Raw genomic sequence first — 19,649 nt, 5'->3', positions numbered from 1 at the left:
TATTTATATATATGTGAATTATATATAAATTAAAAATAAAAATTATATATATTTTATTAAATTAAATTTTTATTTTTAATTTATATATATATATATATATATGAATTGAATATAATTTCATTAAATTTAATTTAATCATATTTTAAAAAATTTTATTATATAAATTGAGTTTAATAGGTGGATTTAAAATTTATTTTTTTAATATGGGTCGAACTTGAACAAAATTTTAAGATTTAAAATTTTGAATCTAATTGAATCTAAATAAATATATAAATTATTAATACTAAGTATGAGCCCTACATATTAACACTTCTAATTTATTTTACTTCTAATTCTTGTTCATATTTCAAGCAACCTGTTCGCTACTTCTAATTACTTCGTCATGCTTATAGCTAATTTGGCAAATAGCTCTTTTTTTTCACAAATTTTCAGAGACCCTCATTGGCAAGGATAAAATTTTTATATTAAAGTTCAAATTTGATTTAATTAACCATATAAATTTATCTAGTTAACAGTCTTATTTTATTTTACTCTCAGAAAAGTTTAATCTTTATTAATAATAAAATTTTCTATATTACTATTGATTACATCAATATATTAATTAAATTGTTTATTTTAATCTTTTTAATTTTTGTCAAACTCTTATACATTGAAACACAATTAACTTTTTTGAAATTTGAAAAATAAAATCAATTAGATACCACATGAAAATCAAAATTAATACGTACTTTAAATAATAAAATATCATTTCGGCTCTATAATAATCAAATAGGGTTAGGATGCTACAATAATAAACATACATAAAGGACAAATATGAAATTGAAGAAAATAAATTTTTTGTCCTAAATTGAAGAGAATATATATAATAATATCATTATTTTCCGATAATTGAATTGTCTGATTGTACAACAAAAAAATATATATAGTTGAAAAGAGATGATCATCATTCGATCATTTAAGTAAAAAAAAATATAGTTGAAAAGCAGTTCGGGGGAATTCTTGAAATCAGATTTTCACTTGTTAAAAATTTCTTTTCTTTCAATGATTTGGATTATACAACAAGAATAGTTTTGTCAATTTGATAGTCTCCTTATTTCCAATCAACAAGGGGACACGAAACCACATCTTGATTGTAATGTCCCTAATATTTAATATTCGCTTTGAATATAAAAAAATGGAGAAATCATTCCCCATTTTGGATTGTCAGACATATTCTGAGTGATGTTCTAACCCCACCATTCACTTTGGTCGTGAAACTAGCTCTCCCCACCTTCATATGCTTATGAAGTTAGCTCTCTCAACCTTCGCATGCTGGCCTTGTTCAATTGGCTGGTCAATATAGATGTTCTTTTAGTATAGTTAAGAGGTTATTTCACATGCTTTACCCGGCACATCAAATATTAAATCCATGCAGTCAATGGTTGTTGCACTATGAATAGGTCTCTCTAGTTAATTTTAGATTCATTAATTTATGTTAATTGATGAGGGGAGTAACCAGAGTATGAGAGAAATGGAAAATAGAAATATCACTAAAATATATAGTAACAATTTTTCAACGGCGGAATTTTTCCGGAAAAAGTTCTATGTTAGAAATGGATTTTCAAAGGCAACTATAGATTTAGACTTTCGTAGTTTCTCACGAAATCGAATTTCGTCAATATTTTTATCGGAATTTACCGATAAAAACTGAATTCTCTTAGTTTTTTCATCGATAAATTTACATACCTTGTTATTACTTGGGGACGTATGAGTTTCCGACAAAATATTTGGTTGGAAATCAATTGGTAGTATCAGTTTTTGACAAAATTTTCAATAGAAATTTAATCGGTAATTTTTTTAGCTAAAAAAAGAAAAAAATATTCCAATATTAACAACACTATTTTTTTTTTATTTTACTTAAAAAATAAAATAAATAGTAAAAGCATCAATTAAAACGAAAGTAAATGGATAAGACTATGCAAACATGATATCTAAGAAAATTCCTTTTGATTTTATCTTTTGGTAGTCTATAAGAGCGAAGATTGTTTCTTTTTAAAAGGGAAATTTAATTTTGTAGCATCAAATATACAGAAGTACTTTTATTTCATTTCTATTATACATAACAGGGCACTGTCTAATTACAGAATAGCAATTCGATCAGTATGCAAAGGGCAGATTGACACAATTAGCCCGGTCTAGGCGAAAGACAATCTAAAGTTTGGAGTGATATACTTAATAGCATATCCAGGCCTTCCAATGGGCAAAGAAGTTTGGCATCCTATGATTCTCTTGTTGTGATATTTGAGAGGCCGAAAATTTAGATGAGAAGTTATAGTTTGAAATCCCTTCTTTGAGCCAGAGTCAGAGGAAAGAGGCATCAATGGCTTCGATGTTCCAACATCTAGAGGAATGTAGATTGCCTTTTGGATGTCTTGAAGCATCTCTGTGTTGGAATCATATCTGTTGCTGGAGTTAAAGAACATTTGAAATACTTTCATGCATGATAAGTGAAGACGCCTGGATGCTACAGGCAAATCACAGAAGCCATCCATTAGAGCATGTTTGAGCAATTCTTTCCTCTTTTTTTCGAGTAAGTCTCTCACAAAGGCAATTGAATCATCAATGTCTGCATCTGGGTTTTCTTTCATGTAAAGTAACACATAGTTCATTTTCCCATCTTCTATTTCCTTCTGTGATTGTAAATGCAAGTTATAACAATATATTATCTTTCATGAACAAAATAAATTAAGGAAACATTTTAAATTGTTCAATTACCTGGTAGCTTTGTATGTCATTCAATAAACGAGGTATAAGCATGACCAGTTTGGTTACTGTCTCGTATTCGGCTGCAGGGTTGATTTTGGAATTTGGTAAGCTTGATTTCAAGCGGCATGAAGCTGGAAGAACCAAGGTATGTGCAGCAATAGATGTCATGCCAGTTCCAAGGTATTCATCCATTGATGGCAAGTATCCACTTTTGCTCCATTTTGCTTCCACAAGCCATGAAGCAAATGTTTCACACCACTACACCAAATGTTCATACATATTACTTCACAATTCATTTGAACCGACAAGAAAACAATTAGTTAATCGATTAGTTGATGTAATGCTTACTATTTTCTGTAGATAACTTGTTATATCGGTTCCATGCTGTTGAAGATGTTTTCCTGCCGTTTCTTTCACAAGATTATCAAGGGCATCAAAGATGGCCTTACTGTGACCTCTTAATCCTGTAGCATCCCATCTGTCATATGCATTCAAAAGCAAAATTAAGTTGCTAATAAATCATTAAAGAGATTTGACTCGTTCCAAATTATCCCCAAAGGTTCATCAGGACGTATTAGCTTTCGTTCTTGGTGATTACCGTCTGACTGCATCAGTGAGGATGTTCAGCTCATTCAGAGAAGCTTCCATGTCAAAAAAGTCATCTGCAACCGTAATTAATATAGCGCTTTTTGCTATCATCATTCGAATATCGGAGTCATAAGGCAGTGAAATGCTGGCAGAGACGGCAAAGTAGCAATACATAGTTTTCTCTCGACCAAATCCCATATCACTAAGACCCCATTTCAGGCACCAACTGTTTCACAGAAACAAGGTAGTATAAAATAGGCCCATTATTAACATAATCTTGAAGAATAATTCATTTTTCTATTTTTTTTCCCTTTTCATTATGCATTGAGTAACTATACCTTTTCAATTCAGCCACTTCATTCTTGTAAATTGACTGCCTAAAATCATAATCCGCCACAGCAAGTCGCACAAACTTTTCGTTTTTAAGGCTTGATAACCTGCTTCCAAAAAGTTTGATGGTTACTGTTAGTGAAAAGTGAATATCATACGTGTCAAATTGAATAGATATTTAGGTATATCCAAAGATTTTGAACTTTTAAGTCGAGCAGTTTTTAAAAATGCTGAGTCTCTCCATACCTATGAAAGGAGGTTTTTCCTGCCCACAAAGCATTCATATCTTTCTCTTCAATCCACGCCCTGTGTTCCAAGTGATCCAATCGAGCAACCCACGGAAGACTCAACTCGTGCTCGATCTAAGCCGCATTTAATGCATGAAAAATTAAGTAATTAATGCCACATCATTCAAAATTGGAAATAGGTGTTTGGATCAAGGGAAAATTAATTGAATACCATTCTTTGAAGGTTGAAGGATTTTGTGAAGTGATCATCATCTCCGGTTCCCTTGGGTACAGCTTTCTCTAGTATTCTCCTAGAAAATGATCTTGCCTCCTCAAGTTCATATTCTCCAGGAAACATAAGATCCGTGGCTCTATACACATTAAGCAATACGCTTGAGAAATATTCATGATTTTTTTCTATATGATCTAGAATTTCTTGATTATTCAAGAACCAACAAAAGCTCCCTGCAAGTGGAAAACCATATTTGGTTCAGAGTTTGAAAAATCATATATCTATGCCAATATTGCATGAAATTTGTTTAAAAGTAAAAACCTACAAGGCGATATGTCATAACCATGCATGCGAAGAAGTCGAAATGCCAAAGAGTCTTTGTGCAGTTGGGTTGCAACTGAAGCACTACGACTTGGTTTTTCAGATGATGCCTGGTTGTTGTAATTCCTGAAAATTATATCATTTGAAAACATTTTAATATATATATATATATATATCTATATCTATATGCTTTCTTTTCAATTCTCTAAAATAAAAATAAATCAAGTACTACTACTAAATTAAAATTATTAACTTTGTGTCCATGTGCAGTCAATATTAAATTCAATTAACCAAATCAACAATTTCTAAAATTATAAAACTATCCTATAAAAATGAACCCTATGAACTTGGATAAGTAGGAAATATTTTCACCCGATGAACTTGTTTGTCAGGTTATAGAGACTAGGGATGATGCCGGTCGTGTGGTAGACTAGTATTTATATAATTTTGCACATTTAATTTATATAATAAAATATTTTAATTTATCAATTTAAATTATTAATTATTTTTAATAAAAAATTTAATAAGCTTCGTGTAAACATCAAACTCTTTTCTCTATTTGTTAATGAGGGAAGTTAATTAATCTCACATCTCCTCTATTAATGTTGTTTCTAAACAAGTAAAGCAAAAAAGAACAGGAGTTTTTTTTTTTTTTTTTGTCATTTATCCACTAGTTGCATTTAAAATAGATGAAAAACTAATTAAGAATATATATTAAAATTTTTAAAATTTTTTAATCAAAATAAAATTTATATTTAATCATTTTAATTTAAAAATAAAAATATAAAATTTACTCTAATATAAGTAAATTCCTATTCTTAAAAAATAAATGAAATAAAATAATAAAGTAATTTTTTTACTTCAAATAAAAAATTATCTTTTACAATTAATTACGTTCTCTTTTAATGTTCATTAAAAAAAAAATTCTTAAATGGTATACGTTGCATAAATGTTTATGTACGATCTATCAGATTCAATTGTTCTTTTGAAATTTTTATTCAAAATTTAATATGATTCAAGTTTGAATAAATTGACATTGTTAAAAAATATTTTTATATTTTAAATTACATTTAAAATTAAAATTGAATAATTCAAAGTTTCAAACTTGAAAATTGATGCCCAACGCTTGGCGCGGGCCACCAAGCCGTGGACAAATCTACATAATACGTGCTAATTTAAGCTCATATCATTACCGGTAAGCTTGAGTCAAAATGTCTTCAATCTGCTGGCCGAAATGTTCAGCCAACCCCAGCCTTTGAATTTGATTGGCCAAACCAAGTTTTATTAGCTCTTCATCCATTGGATATGTCGATGGAACTACAACAAATTAAATAAAACTTTATTTCAGTATGTACGGATAACGTAAAGCCATAAACATGGAGCCAAAAAAAAAAAAAGAGGAGTTGACGACAGTCTTGCTTACTTACCTCCATTAGTACAGGTTCGAACTAGAGATTGTAGGTAAGCTAAACACTCCTTCTTCCCAGTGGCCATGAATGCACGTGCAGTTGCAGAAGGGGATTGGAATAGAGAGCCGTCATCACTTAAGTGCATGGTTATGTCTTCTTGATTAATGGCATAAAATGAAGGCAACGCTTCGACATATGATAATAAGGGAGGATACGAACCAGCGGTAAGTTCCTCACTACAAAAAGTTGTCAATTAATTGATGAATTTGGCAATTAATACGTCTATCAATTTCATCATGTTTTAAACAGGGTAAAAATAAAATTACGTTTCAAGGATCTCTTGTCGTTCAAAGAATATGTCCATCAACAACCCTTTTGAACGGTTTGGAAAGTCGAGCTCTAGGCCAATTTTACGTGCAAATTCAATCATTCCAGGGAAAACAATGGCAAACCAACGAGGGAACTGGTTGGAATTTTCTCCTAGGAGCTTCCCGATGTTTGCTCGAATAAATGCCAACCCTGAATAAAAGTAGAATAATAAGGTAAACAAAATTGTGAATATTAGCCTTCCTCCAGTAATTCGAGGGGCACATTTTTTATAAGGGGAAAAGAACAATTATTCATCACTTTTCATGTAATTTGGTACCTCTCTGTGCATTTTCTATCCCAACATTCCACTTTTTGAGTGCAATTACACAAGCCAAAGTAGCAGGAAGAGACTCGATAGTGGGATTGCCATGGGCGTCACCCTCTCCCCAATACCCTTCTTCTGTCTGGTTTTTGAGCACCCAATCTAAACAATCCTTGAACATGGGTACTACTGGACATGGCTGCAGGTTGGGAATCATGGCCAACCAGGCAGTGTCATAAGCTGAGGGTGAAACAAATGAGTAAGGATCGATGTCAGACAACATCTCTTCCGTTATCTCTTTAACTAAAGCTTGAATTGAAACATTTGAATGCTCCATATGGCACTAAGAAGAAATTAAAGTTTTAACCTAAATTTTCTCTAATGGCTGAATGTTGGATAACTGGTGAGAACTGCTAACTGGTTGAGACTTGGGACATCAATTTATAACGCGTTCCCTGCAGGATGATTTCTTGTCTCGCTACCAAGCGTGATTAATGTTTCAACGTGTTTTGCGTTGGGTCCAATGATGGACAGGTCTGTTTTCATGTTTGCAAAGGAAAACATCAATTCACGCCTTACGCGAAATTTCTAACTGCATGCGACACGTCATTTTCTTAATTTAGATTGATGAAAAATATATTCAATAATAGCAATTTTCTTTCTACTTTCCTCTTCCATCAACATTCCAAATTAATTAAATCTTTGAAAAGTAAAACTAAAACCATGCATCAATGTTTGGCAAGATCTTAAATCTTCTTGTTTGGTATACGTTGATGGTATTTTTGGGTTGTTTAGCTAGACGGAGGTGAGTAGAAGTTGAAGGGAAGACAGCTCGAACTTGCAATTAAAAAGCACAGTTAGGAGTGTCGGAATTGTTACTCTGGGACATGCTTCTACGTTCAAATCAGTAAGATGCCTGAGGTAAGGTAAGGAAGGAAGGACATAAAAGTGGTGAAGCATGTGGAAGAAACTTTAATGGAGGAGAAGCTCAGAGTGTGTAGTAGGTTCTTTCTATGTACTTGGTCTTTTAATTACCTTTCATTCAAGATTATAGCAGTGACTTGATTGAGACAATTGATAATTGATAAAAAATATATATATATATATATATATATATTTATATATATATATGGAGCTCGATAAAGGTCTACGTCAGTAGATGTGAATTAGTCATCAAGTGATCAATTATGAAGTTACTCTCTTGACAGGTTGTCAATGGGACCTGGGGCTGGTTTTTTCTTAGCCGAAGGGGGAGCCATTTCTTTAAGCAAATGACGTTGCTGTCCAGAAGTTTCTTATTTGAACGACCCCAAAATATGACTCTATTCACCAAGCCTTGACCAAATTAACCATTAACAGTTAACTTGGGTGTAATCATATATAAAAGCTAGCGGCAAAGCGACTTAAAATATCGTTATCTTCTTGCAAAACCCTGACTAGCGTTTGTAGAGTATAATATGTTATTCGTACTTTTTGGAATGATAAAATGCACGAGACTATAATATGCTATAATTCATGTATTATAACATATTTGTCAATTTTAAATCAATTATGATAGTGGGTTTTTATTTTTTATTTTTTACTTTTGTTTTATAACGATTTTCAAAATGTAAAAAAAGAGGCAAAAAAACATGTAGCAATAAATCAATTAATGAGCTTAAGCCAAACTTGTATATCTGATAAAGTCCGTCAGCAATAAGCCACGTGGAAATAGGTAGAAGTAATTTTCACGAGATTTGCATATATATATATATATAAATGATAAATATTACGAATGATTCTTAAATTATAATAAAATATTTAATGTCGTAATCTGAACTTTAAAAATCTTTAATATAATACATAAATTATGAATATATTAATTAATGTAGTATTTAAAGGATTGTTTGTTTATTATGTGTTATTCATTAAAATTAGTCACGTTAGGGGTGAATATTACATTAGCTAATTACAAATTCTTATTTTAAGTATCACATTATAAAATTTAAAAATTTAGATACTATATTGAATATGTTACTATAATTTAAAAGTCATTCATAGCATCAACCTTTATATAAAAGAAGGAATTTATTTACACCAATATAAAATTAATTAAATTTTATATTATTTTATAATATTTTAAATTATGATATTTTGTTTAATTCAATCAATAATTATTTCTTGTTTTGTTTATATAGATTATGCACGTCAAATATCAAGTTAATTAAAAATGTTTAACTATTTGTTTGATATAATTTTTTTTTAACTAAATATCATTTATCTCTATATATAAAAGTGTATATCTAAAAGTGTTAAAAGTAATAGACTTAAATATCCTTATAAATTTTTAAATTAATAAATTTATTTATCCTTAAATGTATAACTTTCATTAATTTATTTAAGTTTAATTGTGAAAATAAAAAATGTATTTTACTTTTTTTTTGTGTTTTGCAAGTTTTCATATTTAAACATTTTTTAATGTCATTAATTAATAAATATATATTATATTTATAATTAGATATCATTAATAATAATATCATTGAATATTTTATTTATATTAAAAAATAATTTTTATTTTCATTTACTAAATACATTTTTAAAAATTAAAAAATAAAAATAATTTTTTAAAACATAAAAATATGAAACGTTTTCTCGGACAAAATATTCTTATTCTATCTATTTCATAAAGACAAAACACTGCACAACAAAAAATGCTAGGCCATTAAGATATTTTGGCCCACTTATTTTTATTTGAATCAGTACCCTACCATAAAGACAAAACAATGGCATTTGAGGGTAGTCAGTATTTTTTTTAAGTTATAATTTAAATATTATACTTACATAATTATTTAAGTAATCAATTATTATATCATAATTAAATTATAATAATTAAATAATTAATTAATAAATCAAAATATAATTAAACAATCAAACTTATATAAAGTGAAACTTGAATATTAAATTTTAAAATTTAAAAAAAACTTTTTTTTGTCACTTAATCAAAATTTCATCGATGGCCACTATTTCTTTATTTGTTCAAAGGTTAAATTATACGATCTTTGTACTTTAATATTTTTTAAAATTTAATTTTTTATTATAATTTATAAAAATAAAATTTTTATATTATTTTCATTTAATAATTTTGGTGAAATCATTAACTTTATTAAATTTTTGTCTCGGCAGCTGTCTGCTCGGAGATGTAACTGTTGACTTTGTTTACATAATATTTTGATTGTTTAATACTATAACCAGTGATAACGTAGATTAAATTACATGTCAGGTGATCTGACATTTTAATCCACATCAAATTTTAAATTTTAATTTAATTTTTTTAAAAAATATTAATAATAAAATTTTAATTTATTAAACATTAATAATTGAAAAAAGAATAAAATACTCTGAAAATTCATAAACCCAGAAAATTCATTCTCAACGGCCATACAACTCAAAATTCGGCAAGCAGCGGCTGCGTCGCCACCGTTAGCCGTTGTGACCATCATCGGGATATCGCAAAAATTTATCTGAAAGCTTCCTTTGATCTCATTTATAAATGTATAGGCTTGAATTTTTAAAAAAAAAACTCTATTTTTTCACGAAAATTAAAAAAAAAATCCGAATTCTAAAAACCTAAATCTACCACCTCTGATAGTCACTAAACTTTTGCCAAATCTTCCCCTCAACCTCCTCTAGATTTGAAAGTACTTCTCAAAACCTCTTGAACCCCGAAACCCAAAATTCTAACTTTCCTAATCTCTCACCAAAATTTCTCCAAGTTTGATAACTAACGCGTAGCAACTAAAAATAAACCCTAGCCACAATTTTTACTCAACCACAATGCACAGACCAAGAAAAAAGCACACAATACAGTTGAAAAGAAGACCAATTTCGCAGCAAAACACACAAAGAAATGGCTCCTCGAAACTGGCTCTAATGCCTCGAGTATGGCCCTTGTATGTGTGAATGCATCCCTTTTTTCTTATATCCCAAATCTTATATCAATATTTTTTATTATAACAAATTTAATTTAATAAATTAAATTTAAACAAATTTAAACAAATTGAGTTCAAACATTAAAAAAAAAAATCGATATAGCTCAAATTGAATACAACTGTCCATCAACTCTGTTGCACTCCTATATTACCTGTGCTACCTTAAATGTGAAAAGTTTTTGTCCTTGTCGTACTTTGTAGGCGGAAATTTATATGGTTACACTTTGAAAACACTTTGTAGGTTATAAGTTTACACTTTGAAAACTTAACCATTTATGTGAAGACACGAGTTATTCCTAAAATTATATAAACTGTGCTAGCTTAAATGTGAAAAGCATTATCCTTGTAGTACTTTGTAGGCGGAAATTTATATGATTACACTTTGGAAGCTTAACCGTTTATGTGAAGACATGAGTTATTCCTAAAATTATATATATTTATAAAATTACAAATATAAAAGAAGTTACAATGACTCTTCGGAACCCACCTGCTGAGTCACCAACGACCATGCCTGTGCCCGCAGGCCCTTGTGTATGTCCAAAGCCCCAGCATAATTTATCTTAACCTCGTCATCATGTGGTGCCTGCCATTGGCTTTGTCGTTGAATTCTTTCAAATCTTAACTAATTATGTGAAGACATGTGTTATTCTTAAAATTATATATATTTATAAAATTATAAATACAAAAAATTATAATTATAATTAAGTATTACATTTATTTATAAAAAATCAGTGAATATATAATTAATAAATAAATTAAAAGATAATTAATGAAATTCAACATAGAGTTTAACTAAATCTATAAATAATAATATTTGAATCTAAAATCTTAAAATTTTAGAATCTCTTTTTTGTTGATATTTTTTCTTTTTCAACCTTTTTTTTTTTATCTTTTGTTTTTATTTTGCATGTAACCATTAAAAATTGACAAGGTTTTTTTTTTAAAAGGAATTATTTGAACTTATTTTATCTTTTATTTTAAAAAATATCTTTTATTTCTATACAAATACATACTTACACATGATCCCAATTTCATTTTCTAAAATGTTTTTATGAATTTTTTTAGTAATATAAAGACATTAAAATTTGAATTATACAAATAAAAATAATTCTCTTCTATCTTATAAATCTAGCTTAAGTTTCATGCTTTAATTCTTGAATCGTCTCCTTAAAAACTTTTTTTCAACAAAGTAATTAGATTTTTTTTTTTATGTTATGAATCTATAAAAATAAAAAACTATTTTTATGTTATGATCTCATTTATAAAAAAAATCTAGGTGATGAGAGAAAAATTGTCAAACCATATCACAATTATCCCTAGGGAAACAAGGTGATTTTTGAACCTCCTAAAAAGGAAAGAAAGTAAAAAAAAAAAAAAAAGAAAATTCTTGTCAGACAAGTCTAAACGGATTTTTGTTGTTTTCTTTAATCAGACTCCCGCAGCCAGCTGTGCTTTGGCTTTCAGGGCCCGCTTTGGCTGCTCGCTATTGTTGCGTCAGTTGTCATCATCAATATCCATGCAAGCAGCGGCCGACATTTTACGTATTGGTTTTTTATACTTCTGTCTAGTCCCTGAGAATTTGGATTTAGTCCACAATCAATGAATTCATTAAGACAAAAGGAATCATTGCAGTAGTCTTGCATGCATGAAACACATGCTTCCCAATATTTAATGTTACAAATTTGGTGTTATTGCCTTTGAGCTAATTCCTCAGGTTTGGTTTTTTTTTTTTATAATTTTTATTTATCTATTATTTTTCAATATATAAATTATTCATGTCTAATAGAATTTATAGTTAATACGAGTTTTGCTGACAAAAGCACTGTAGAATTCGAGTAAGTATTGATGATAATAACATTCTCATATTAATTAATTTAGCCTTAAATATAAAAAATCTTTGAATTAAAATTAAATAATCATTTAAACCATTATTATTTTATTACAATCAATTGATAACTTAAACATTTTTTTCATTCAATTAAATCCTAAATATTTATTTTCATTCAATTAAATTTTTAATTAAATGAAAATTTGTGACAATTATTAATCAAATTTTTTCTAATCAAGAGTTTAATTAGGTAAAAATAGATGTTCAAGAGCTTGATTAATCATTTAGTTTTAATTTAAAGGTTTTCTTTTAATTTTTAAGCCTTAAATTTAACAATTAATATCATATACGTTGAATTTCAATCGGAAAAAAAAATACTTGATATATGATAATATTAAAAAGCTCTTTTAAGGCATTATTTGAAAAAATAAATTAATTTTTTGGTGCAGATATTATTTGTCAAATAATAAAACAAAGAAAAACGATCCCCTCCGATCCCCTCCTTAAATCAACCATTCAAGCCCTTACGCGGTTCCATTGCTGTCCCTCAAGTGGCCCATATGCAAAACTGATGGGCGCCCGTTATTAAAAAGTTTGATTAGATTTGGGCTTAGGGCCGCAATGATTTTCACTGTATTTGTTGCAAATCTTAAGAAAACAAAAGTCACCTGAAACATCAAAGGAGCCATCATTTTTATTTAGTAATACATAAATATGCAGTTTGATGGACCTGATTCTCCTACACAACATACACAACATTTCAGAGTTTCAGTTCCTCTTATCCATGAATGCTGGAGAGGCTAACAATTTATGAAATATACTAAAAGAAAGAAACATTAAAATTTTGGTAGCAGAAACATATTAATTTAACGTGCCCAACATAGTAGGCAAAACTATGGAGTAACTAGCTCGATCTGTGATCTTTTATATTTGGGAGGTCGACCAGAGTGGGAGTTGATTGTTTGGTGATATTCCTGCTGATCAGGCATCAATGGCTTTGAGGTTAATCCAACATTTATAGGGATGTAGATTGCTTTTTGGATGTCCTGAAGCATATCTGTGTTGGAATCATATCTATTGCTTGAGTGGAAGAACATCTGAAAAACTTTCACGCATGACAAATGGAGAAGCTTGCATGGTTTGGGCAATTCTCCAAATCCATCCATCAGAACATGTTCGAGCAACTCTCCCCATTTCTTGTCAAGTATTTCTCGCACATAGGCAGTTGAATCTTTAATGTCTGCTCCTGGATTTTCTTTCAGATAGAGTAATGCATAGTTCATTTTCCCCTCTTCTTGTTCCTTCTGTCAATATTACACGATAAATTATTAGTTATCTTCCTCAAATATAAATGAAGAAAGAAATGAATCTAGCCTCTACAAATTGTTCAGTAACTGTCACCTGGTAGCTCTGTATGTCATTCAATAATCGAGGTATAACCATCAGCAATTTGGTAACAGTCTCGTATTCCCCTGGCCTGATTTTGCAATCTGTTAAGCTTGGATTCAATAGATATGACGCTGGAAGAACTATGGTATGTGCAGCAATGGATATCATTCCAGTTCCAAGGTATTCATCCATTGATGGTAGAAATCCACCCCTGCTCCACTTTGCCTCCACAAGCCATGAAACGAACGTTTCATACCACTTCATAATAATAAAAAAAAAAAATACAATCAATCAATTTTCAGTTTTAGTTATCCAGGAAACAGGAAATTAATACACTTCTTATTTGATGTTAAACTTACTATCTGCCGCAGAAAATTTGTTATATCAGTACCCCGCTGTTGTGAAACTTTTGCCACAATTTCTCTAACGAGATCATCAAGGGCATCAAAGATGGTCTTACTGTGACCACCCAATCCATTAGAATCCCATCTATCATACGCATTTCAATTGCATCAGTGCACTGAAAAAGGATCGAAAATCGACCCATTAACGTTAAATTTAATTAGTTCTCTGCGATTACCTTCCAATTGCATCAGTGAGAGTATTCAACTCATCTAAGGAAGCTACCGTATCATAAAAATCATCAGCAACTGTTATCACAACAGCACTTTTCGCAATTATCATCCGTATATCAGAGTCATAAGGTAGTGGAATGCTGGAGGCAATGGCAAAGTAACAATATGTAGTTTTCTCTCGACCAAATCCCATGTCGCTCATACCCCTGATCCTGGACCACCTACATATACATACATACATATATATATTTATTTATTTATTTATTCCATGGAAATTGAATAAGTCCTACTTAATATATAATTAATTATACATTGAGTTATTTGGCTAGTGAATTATTCTGTAAAATTAGGATTAAATACTAAAGAAAAACAAAACACCTTTTCACTTCCGCCAATTCATTCTTGTATATTGACTGACGAAACTCGTAATCCGCCAGAGCAAGTTGCATTAGCTTCTCATTTAATAGGGGTGACAACCTGCTTCCAAAAGGTTTGATGGTTAATTGACCTTCAATATAATATAATTTTAAGATGTTATACATTTAAATCAAGTGGTTTGACTTTAAAATTAATGTCAATTTATGTTGACTATAATAATTAATATAGTCAGCCAATAATAATATGTCTTGCTGATAAAGTGTTTAATTCTTTATTTCAATGATCAAGATTCAATCCTCGTGACATCAATTACCAAAAAAAGTAATACAGATTGATATAATACCTGTGGAAGGAGGCCTTGGCTATCCACAAAATGTTGGTGTTATTATCTTCAATCCATGCTCGATGTTCCAAATGATCCAGTCGAGCGATCCATGGAAATCTTAGTTCATGCTTCATCTATGAGACATTTTACAGACAAGGAAATTAATTTTAAGTACATCGATACCACTATTATAGTTTTTAATAATAGGAAGAAAAAATATCCTGTTTTTTCGTGCAGAAATAAATTACTTCCAAAAATTGCTTAAAACGGTTGGACGTTTTCTTTCACTCCTAATTTTTTTGCCATTTTGAACTAACTTATACGACCGAATGCATATTTTCCATCCTATTTTCAAAGCTAAGCATTAGGACACTTTTTAAGATTAGTACATTGTTGGGTCAAAGGGTTCGGTAGTGCTTTTAATCTCATAGTATACTATTTCCTTAATCTGTATCTTTTGAAAAAAAAATCTTTATAATATTAATTCTAATTAAGGATACGTTTTTTTCACGTGATAGATATAAATTTTAATATTCATTTAATTTTCATTTAACTGTGAAAAAAAAAAGAGCAAAACTAACAAGTTTTACCCAAATGCAGGCAGATCCCTATAAACGCATAGAAGAATGATGTCAATTACTATGATCTGAGACATAGTCAATTACCATTTGGTTAAGCCCCATAGATCTAAAGCTAGTAGCCTTCAATGTAACTTTCTCCAACACTTTCCTAGAAAATGATCTCGCCTCCTCAAGTTCATATTCTCCTGGAAACGTAAGATCTGTAGCTCTATAAACATTGAGCATCGTGCTTGACAAGTATTCATAATTTTCTTCAATATGAGCTCGAACTTCTTGATTATTCAACAACCAACAGAAATGACCTGCAAATATATGCAAAACATAGATAATCATATTCCAATAATGGTTGCACGAAATTAAAAGAAAAGCGAAGGTTTCTTTTGATTGAATCATACAAGGCGATACGCTATAACCATGCATGCGGAGGAGTCGAAATGCTAAAGAGTCTTTGTGCAGCTGGATTGCGACATTTGCATTATTGCTTGGTTTTGCCATCGACTCTCGGCTTTTGTAGTTCCTAAAAATTAAATTTTAACTATAAATTGACATCAAAGGTTGCTATTGTAATTAAGCATAGGAAAAAAGAGAGAAAATTTCGGTTTTATAGGATGAATGCTACATATATGCATTTTCTTAATTACCGGTAAAGCTGGGCCAAATTGTCATCAATCTCATGTGAAAAATGGGCAGCTAAACCCAATCTTTGGAGTTGATTGACCACAGAAAGCTTTATTAGCTCTTCATCCATGGGATAAGTTGGTGGAACTGCATCAAAACTCAATTTTTAGTTAAAGCAAAATTGAAATGTAAACTCAACTAGGAATATGCAAGACAACAGGAAGCAATTAGCTGACCTCCATTAGCACATCTTCCTACAACCGATTGCAGATAGGATAGAGACTCTTCCCTTCCACTAGCCATGAAAGCACGTGCAGTGGCCGCAGGGGATTGGAACAATGACCCATCACCATTCAAATTCTTGGTTATGTCTTCTTCACTAATACCATATGATGAAGGCAGGGCTTCAAGATACGATAACAATGGAGGATATTGATTGTCAACAAGTTCCTCCCTGGAGAAAAAGTTTCACATCAATAACGAATTAATAAGTATTTTCTTTCAGGTAATTTGAATATCAAGTTTTAAACTATACTACAAGGATTGAAGGTTAAATTTGAGAGCAATTACGTTTCAAGGATCCTTTGCCGTTTGTGGAATAAGTCTAACAACAGTCCATTTAGTTGGGAAGGGAAGGCAAGTTGGAGCCCAACTGTACGTGCAAGTTCAATCATTCCAGGCAAAACAATGGTAAACCAACGAGGAAAGTGATCGTAAGTTACTCCAAGGAGCTCCTCGGCGTTTCCATGCACAAAGTCCAATCCTGAAATTTATCAAAATTATGAATAAAAATCAAATAAAATTTTTAATTTTTGTTTTTAACAGATGAAATTATGATTTCAGTGCATTTCCAACCAAAAAAAATGTAAATATCAATGAATTTTTTTCCTATGCTGATAATTAACATGAAACTCATTGACTAATCTAAATCACGAGAGCTTTGAAAGAGTATTTAGCAGGAAACTTTTAACAAGTGGTCTGCCCATTGGTCTATATCTTGTCGTAGAGGAGGTAAAATGGATGGGCTGCCTGTGGCACGATACAGCTCAACCCGTTATGCTGTGCCAACACGATCCATTTTATTACAATAATCTTGCTGAGCCAAACTTGACCCTATTAGTCGTGCAGTACTGAGTTGAGTATTTCAAGTCTCGTGGGTTGGCATGGCACAAGCCCATGATTGGTCAAGATTGGCCCACAACATAAGCCCAGCATGGTACGACCTATATTTTATTGACAAAAATTTACTATCAATTAATTCTTTTAAAAAATTTATCTATTTTTTTGACGGAACGTTCTATTTTGTTATGGCAAAATAGAAGTATCTATTCACATTTAAAAGTATCGATTTGTTTTTTTTTTTTTAACTCATAAAAATCAATCAATTGGATATCAAATATCATTCAAAAAAATAAGTTGTATCATTAAAAAAAAATTATATCATCGAAAGAAAAACTTGTAAAGTTTATTATTTTTTAGTTAATTAATCTTTGTAAAATTTATTTATTCATAGTAAAAAAACTTTCCTTTTTCCCATAGACTTAATATCTCTAATTTTTTCGTAATATATTACTAAAATAATATATATATATATATATATAAACTCACAATTTCTTTAAAAATTAATGTAAAAAAATTAAAAAAAAATTTATTTGATGGCCCATAAACTAACACGACACAACCTATATCATCATCGGATTATGGACTATGTTGGACTGATTTGTATTTTTTTTGTGTTGGACCCCGACTCATTATAATACTATGCCAAACATATAATCATGTTTTGTTGACTCATTTGACTCATTTTGTCACCTCTATCTTATCTAATATAAGCCCGACCTAATCCAATCAACCTTCATTATATAAGCATATTAAAATGCTTGGTACGATATGAGTCAAAACGGCATGCATGTTAGTATCGGCATGTAGGAGCAATCGACTGCAATTGTGTGGTTAATAGTGTGGAAAACATGTTCTCTCTCTCCCTTTTTTTTTTTTTTTTTGGGCGCGCGGAAAACATGTTCTCTTGAAATCCTTGTTCTAAAACCGCGCTTTCTCGTCATAAAGTTTTTTGATTGTTTAAGATTATATGACATCTTACATCTAACAGATAAAACCTAAGCCAACAGTAACTTAACATTGTCAAATGTAAAAATGTTCGGTGGGAAATGTAACCATATAATCTAAGGATAACTAGCTATAGATAGAGACGGAATTATAAGCTTGGGATGTATTTGGTATACAAAACTATGGTAAGATAGGATAAGGTGATGTTATAAATAATATTAGATTAAATAATATTATTTTATTTTATATTGGATATGTATAAGGATTAAAATAAGATAATTTATTTATTGGTCAAAATTATTTTTTTTTAAATTATAAAATTTAAATTATTGATATAATTTCAAAGCTTATAATAAAACATATAAATTAAATCTCATAGATTAAAAATAATTTTTTTCACTTTAAAAAAACTGAATCATCTTATACCAAAATGATGATTAATTTTTTTTATAATTTTTTTTTTTTTTTAGATACAAACTAAATATAATATAACATAATTATCATCATATTATATCCATTATCTTATAAATCAAACATGACCTTTAATATAAGAAAACATGGATGAGATATAATATGAAAATTAAATAATGAATTTAATTAATGTAGATGTATTTGAGAGAGTACCTAGCTTTATATTTCTATTTCCAACATTCCACTTCTTGAGTGCAATTACACAAGCCAAAGTAGCAGGTAGAGACTCGATGGTGGGATTGCCATGGGCGTCTCGCTCTCCCCAATACCCTTCTTCTGTCTGGTTATTCACCACCCAATCTAAGCAATTCTTGAACATGGGTACTGAACATGTCTGGTTGGAATATTCTGCAGGAACCATGGCTAACCAGGCAGTGTCATAAGCTGAGGGTGAAACAAATGAGTAAGGATCAACGTTCAACAACATCTCTTCCTTTATCTCTTTTACTAGAGCTTTAATTGAAATAAGCAAGAGTTCCATTGCTTAAAACAAAAACAAGAACAAGAGCAACGAAACAATTTTCCTTTTTCCTCTCTTCCCTGTGAGTTTGATATATAATTCGTGAATATATGAGATCTATTTATAGAAGTTCCTTGAACAAATTTCTAATTAATTCGAGCCCAAATATGAAATTTGCATGCCCGATACGTCTGTGCTGACTTCGAGGCGGAGCTGTCAAGCCATGAATGCCAATTCGTGACGATCACTATCATAATGTGAATCAAAGAAAAAAAAATTGACCAAATAGAAAGATTTGCGTAGATTTTGCTATTTTAGCATATAAATTTTATACATTATTAATAAATCAAATACTTTTATCTTATTAATAAAATGAATAAAATTACATCACCTCATTAATGAATAATTTTTTAAAATTAAATTTTTATATATTTATTTTAACGGTTAAAATGCAATTCATTGCTTAAAATATTAATGCAATTAATACAACCTCATCAAAGTTATTA

General features: G+C 30.1%; 2 protein-coding genes across 2 annotated transcripts; both read right to left on the bottom strand.

The window, feature by feature from the left end:
- Nucleotides 1-2,065: 2,065 nt before the first annotated feature.
- Nucleotides 2,066-6,897, bottom strand: LOC111318761 ((E,E)-geranyllinalool synthase-like). The gene is made up of 12 exons (XM_022921632.2): nucleotides 6,499-6,897; nucleotides 6,179-6,371; nucleotides 5,871-6,088; nucleotides 5,637-5,760; nucleotides 4,448-4,569; nucleotides 4,123-4,355; nucleotides 3,910-4,025; nucleotides 3,672-3,770; nucleotides 3,344-3,559; nucleotides 3,094-3,223; nucleotides 2,755-3,003; nucleotides 2,066-2,669 (listed from the first exon to the last, which is right to left on the bottom strand). The coding sequence occupies exons 1-12, from the start codon at nucleotides 6,818-6,820 to the stop codon at nucleotides 2,175-2,177; spliced, it is 2,517 nt and encodes an 838-aa protein (XP_022777367.2). The 5' UTR covers nucleotides 6,821-6,897; the 3' UTR covers nucleotides 2,066-2,174.
- Nucleotides 6,898-12,948: 6,051 nt separating this feature from the next.
- Nucleotides 12,949-19,238, bottom strand: LOC111275074 ((E,E)-geranyllinalool synthase-like). The gene is made up of 12 exons (XM_022860186.2): nucleotides 18,837-19,238; nucleotides 16,716-16,908; nucleotides 16,382-16,599; nucleotides 16,169-16,292; nucleotides 15,923-16,044; nucleotides 15,612-15,829; nucleotides 14,965-15,080; nucleotides 14,622-14,720; nucleotides 14,249-14,464; nucleotides 14,028-14,157; nucleotides 13,681-13,926; nucleotides 12,949-13,583 (listed from the first exon to the last, which is right to left on the bottom strand). The coding sequence occupies exons 1-12, from the start codon at nucleotides 19,162-19,164 to the stop codon at nucleotides 13,173-13,175; spliced, it is 2,421 nt and encodes an 806-aa protein (XP_022715921.2). The 5' UTR covers nucleotides 19,165-19,238; the 3' UTR covers nucleotides 12,949-13,172.
- Between the last annotated feature and the right edge of the window lie 411 nt (nucleotides 19,239-19,649).

Source organism: Durio zibethinus, chromosome 26 (assembly GCF_047325235.1).
Source record: "Durio zibethinus cultivar Kanyao isolate XHJ-2024 chromosome 26, ASM4732523v1, whole genome shotgun sequence".
Taxonomy (NCBI): domain Eukaryota; kingdom Viridiplantae; phylum Streptophyta; class Magnoliopsida; order Malvales; family Malvaceae; genus Durio; species Durio zibethinus.
Note: the sequence above shows the minus strand (reverse complement) of the source record. Positions and strands in the feature narration are given on the sequence as shown.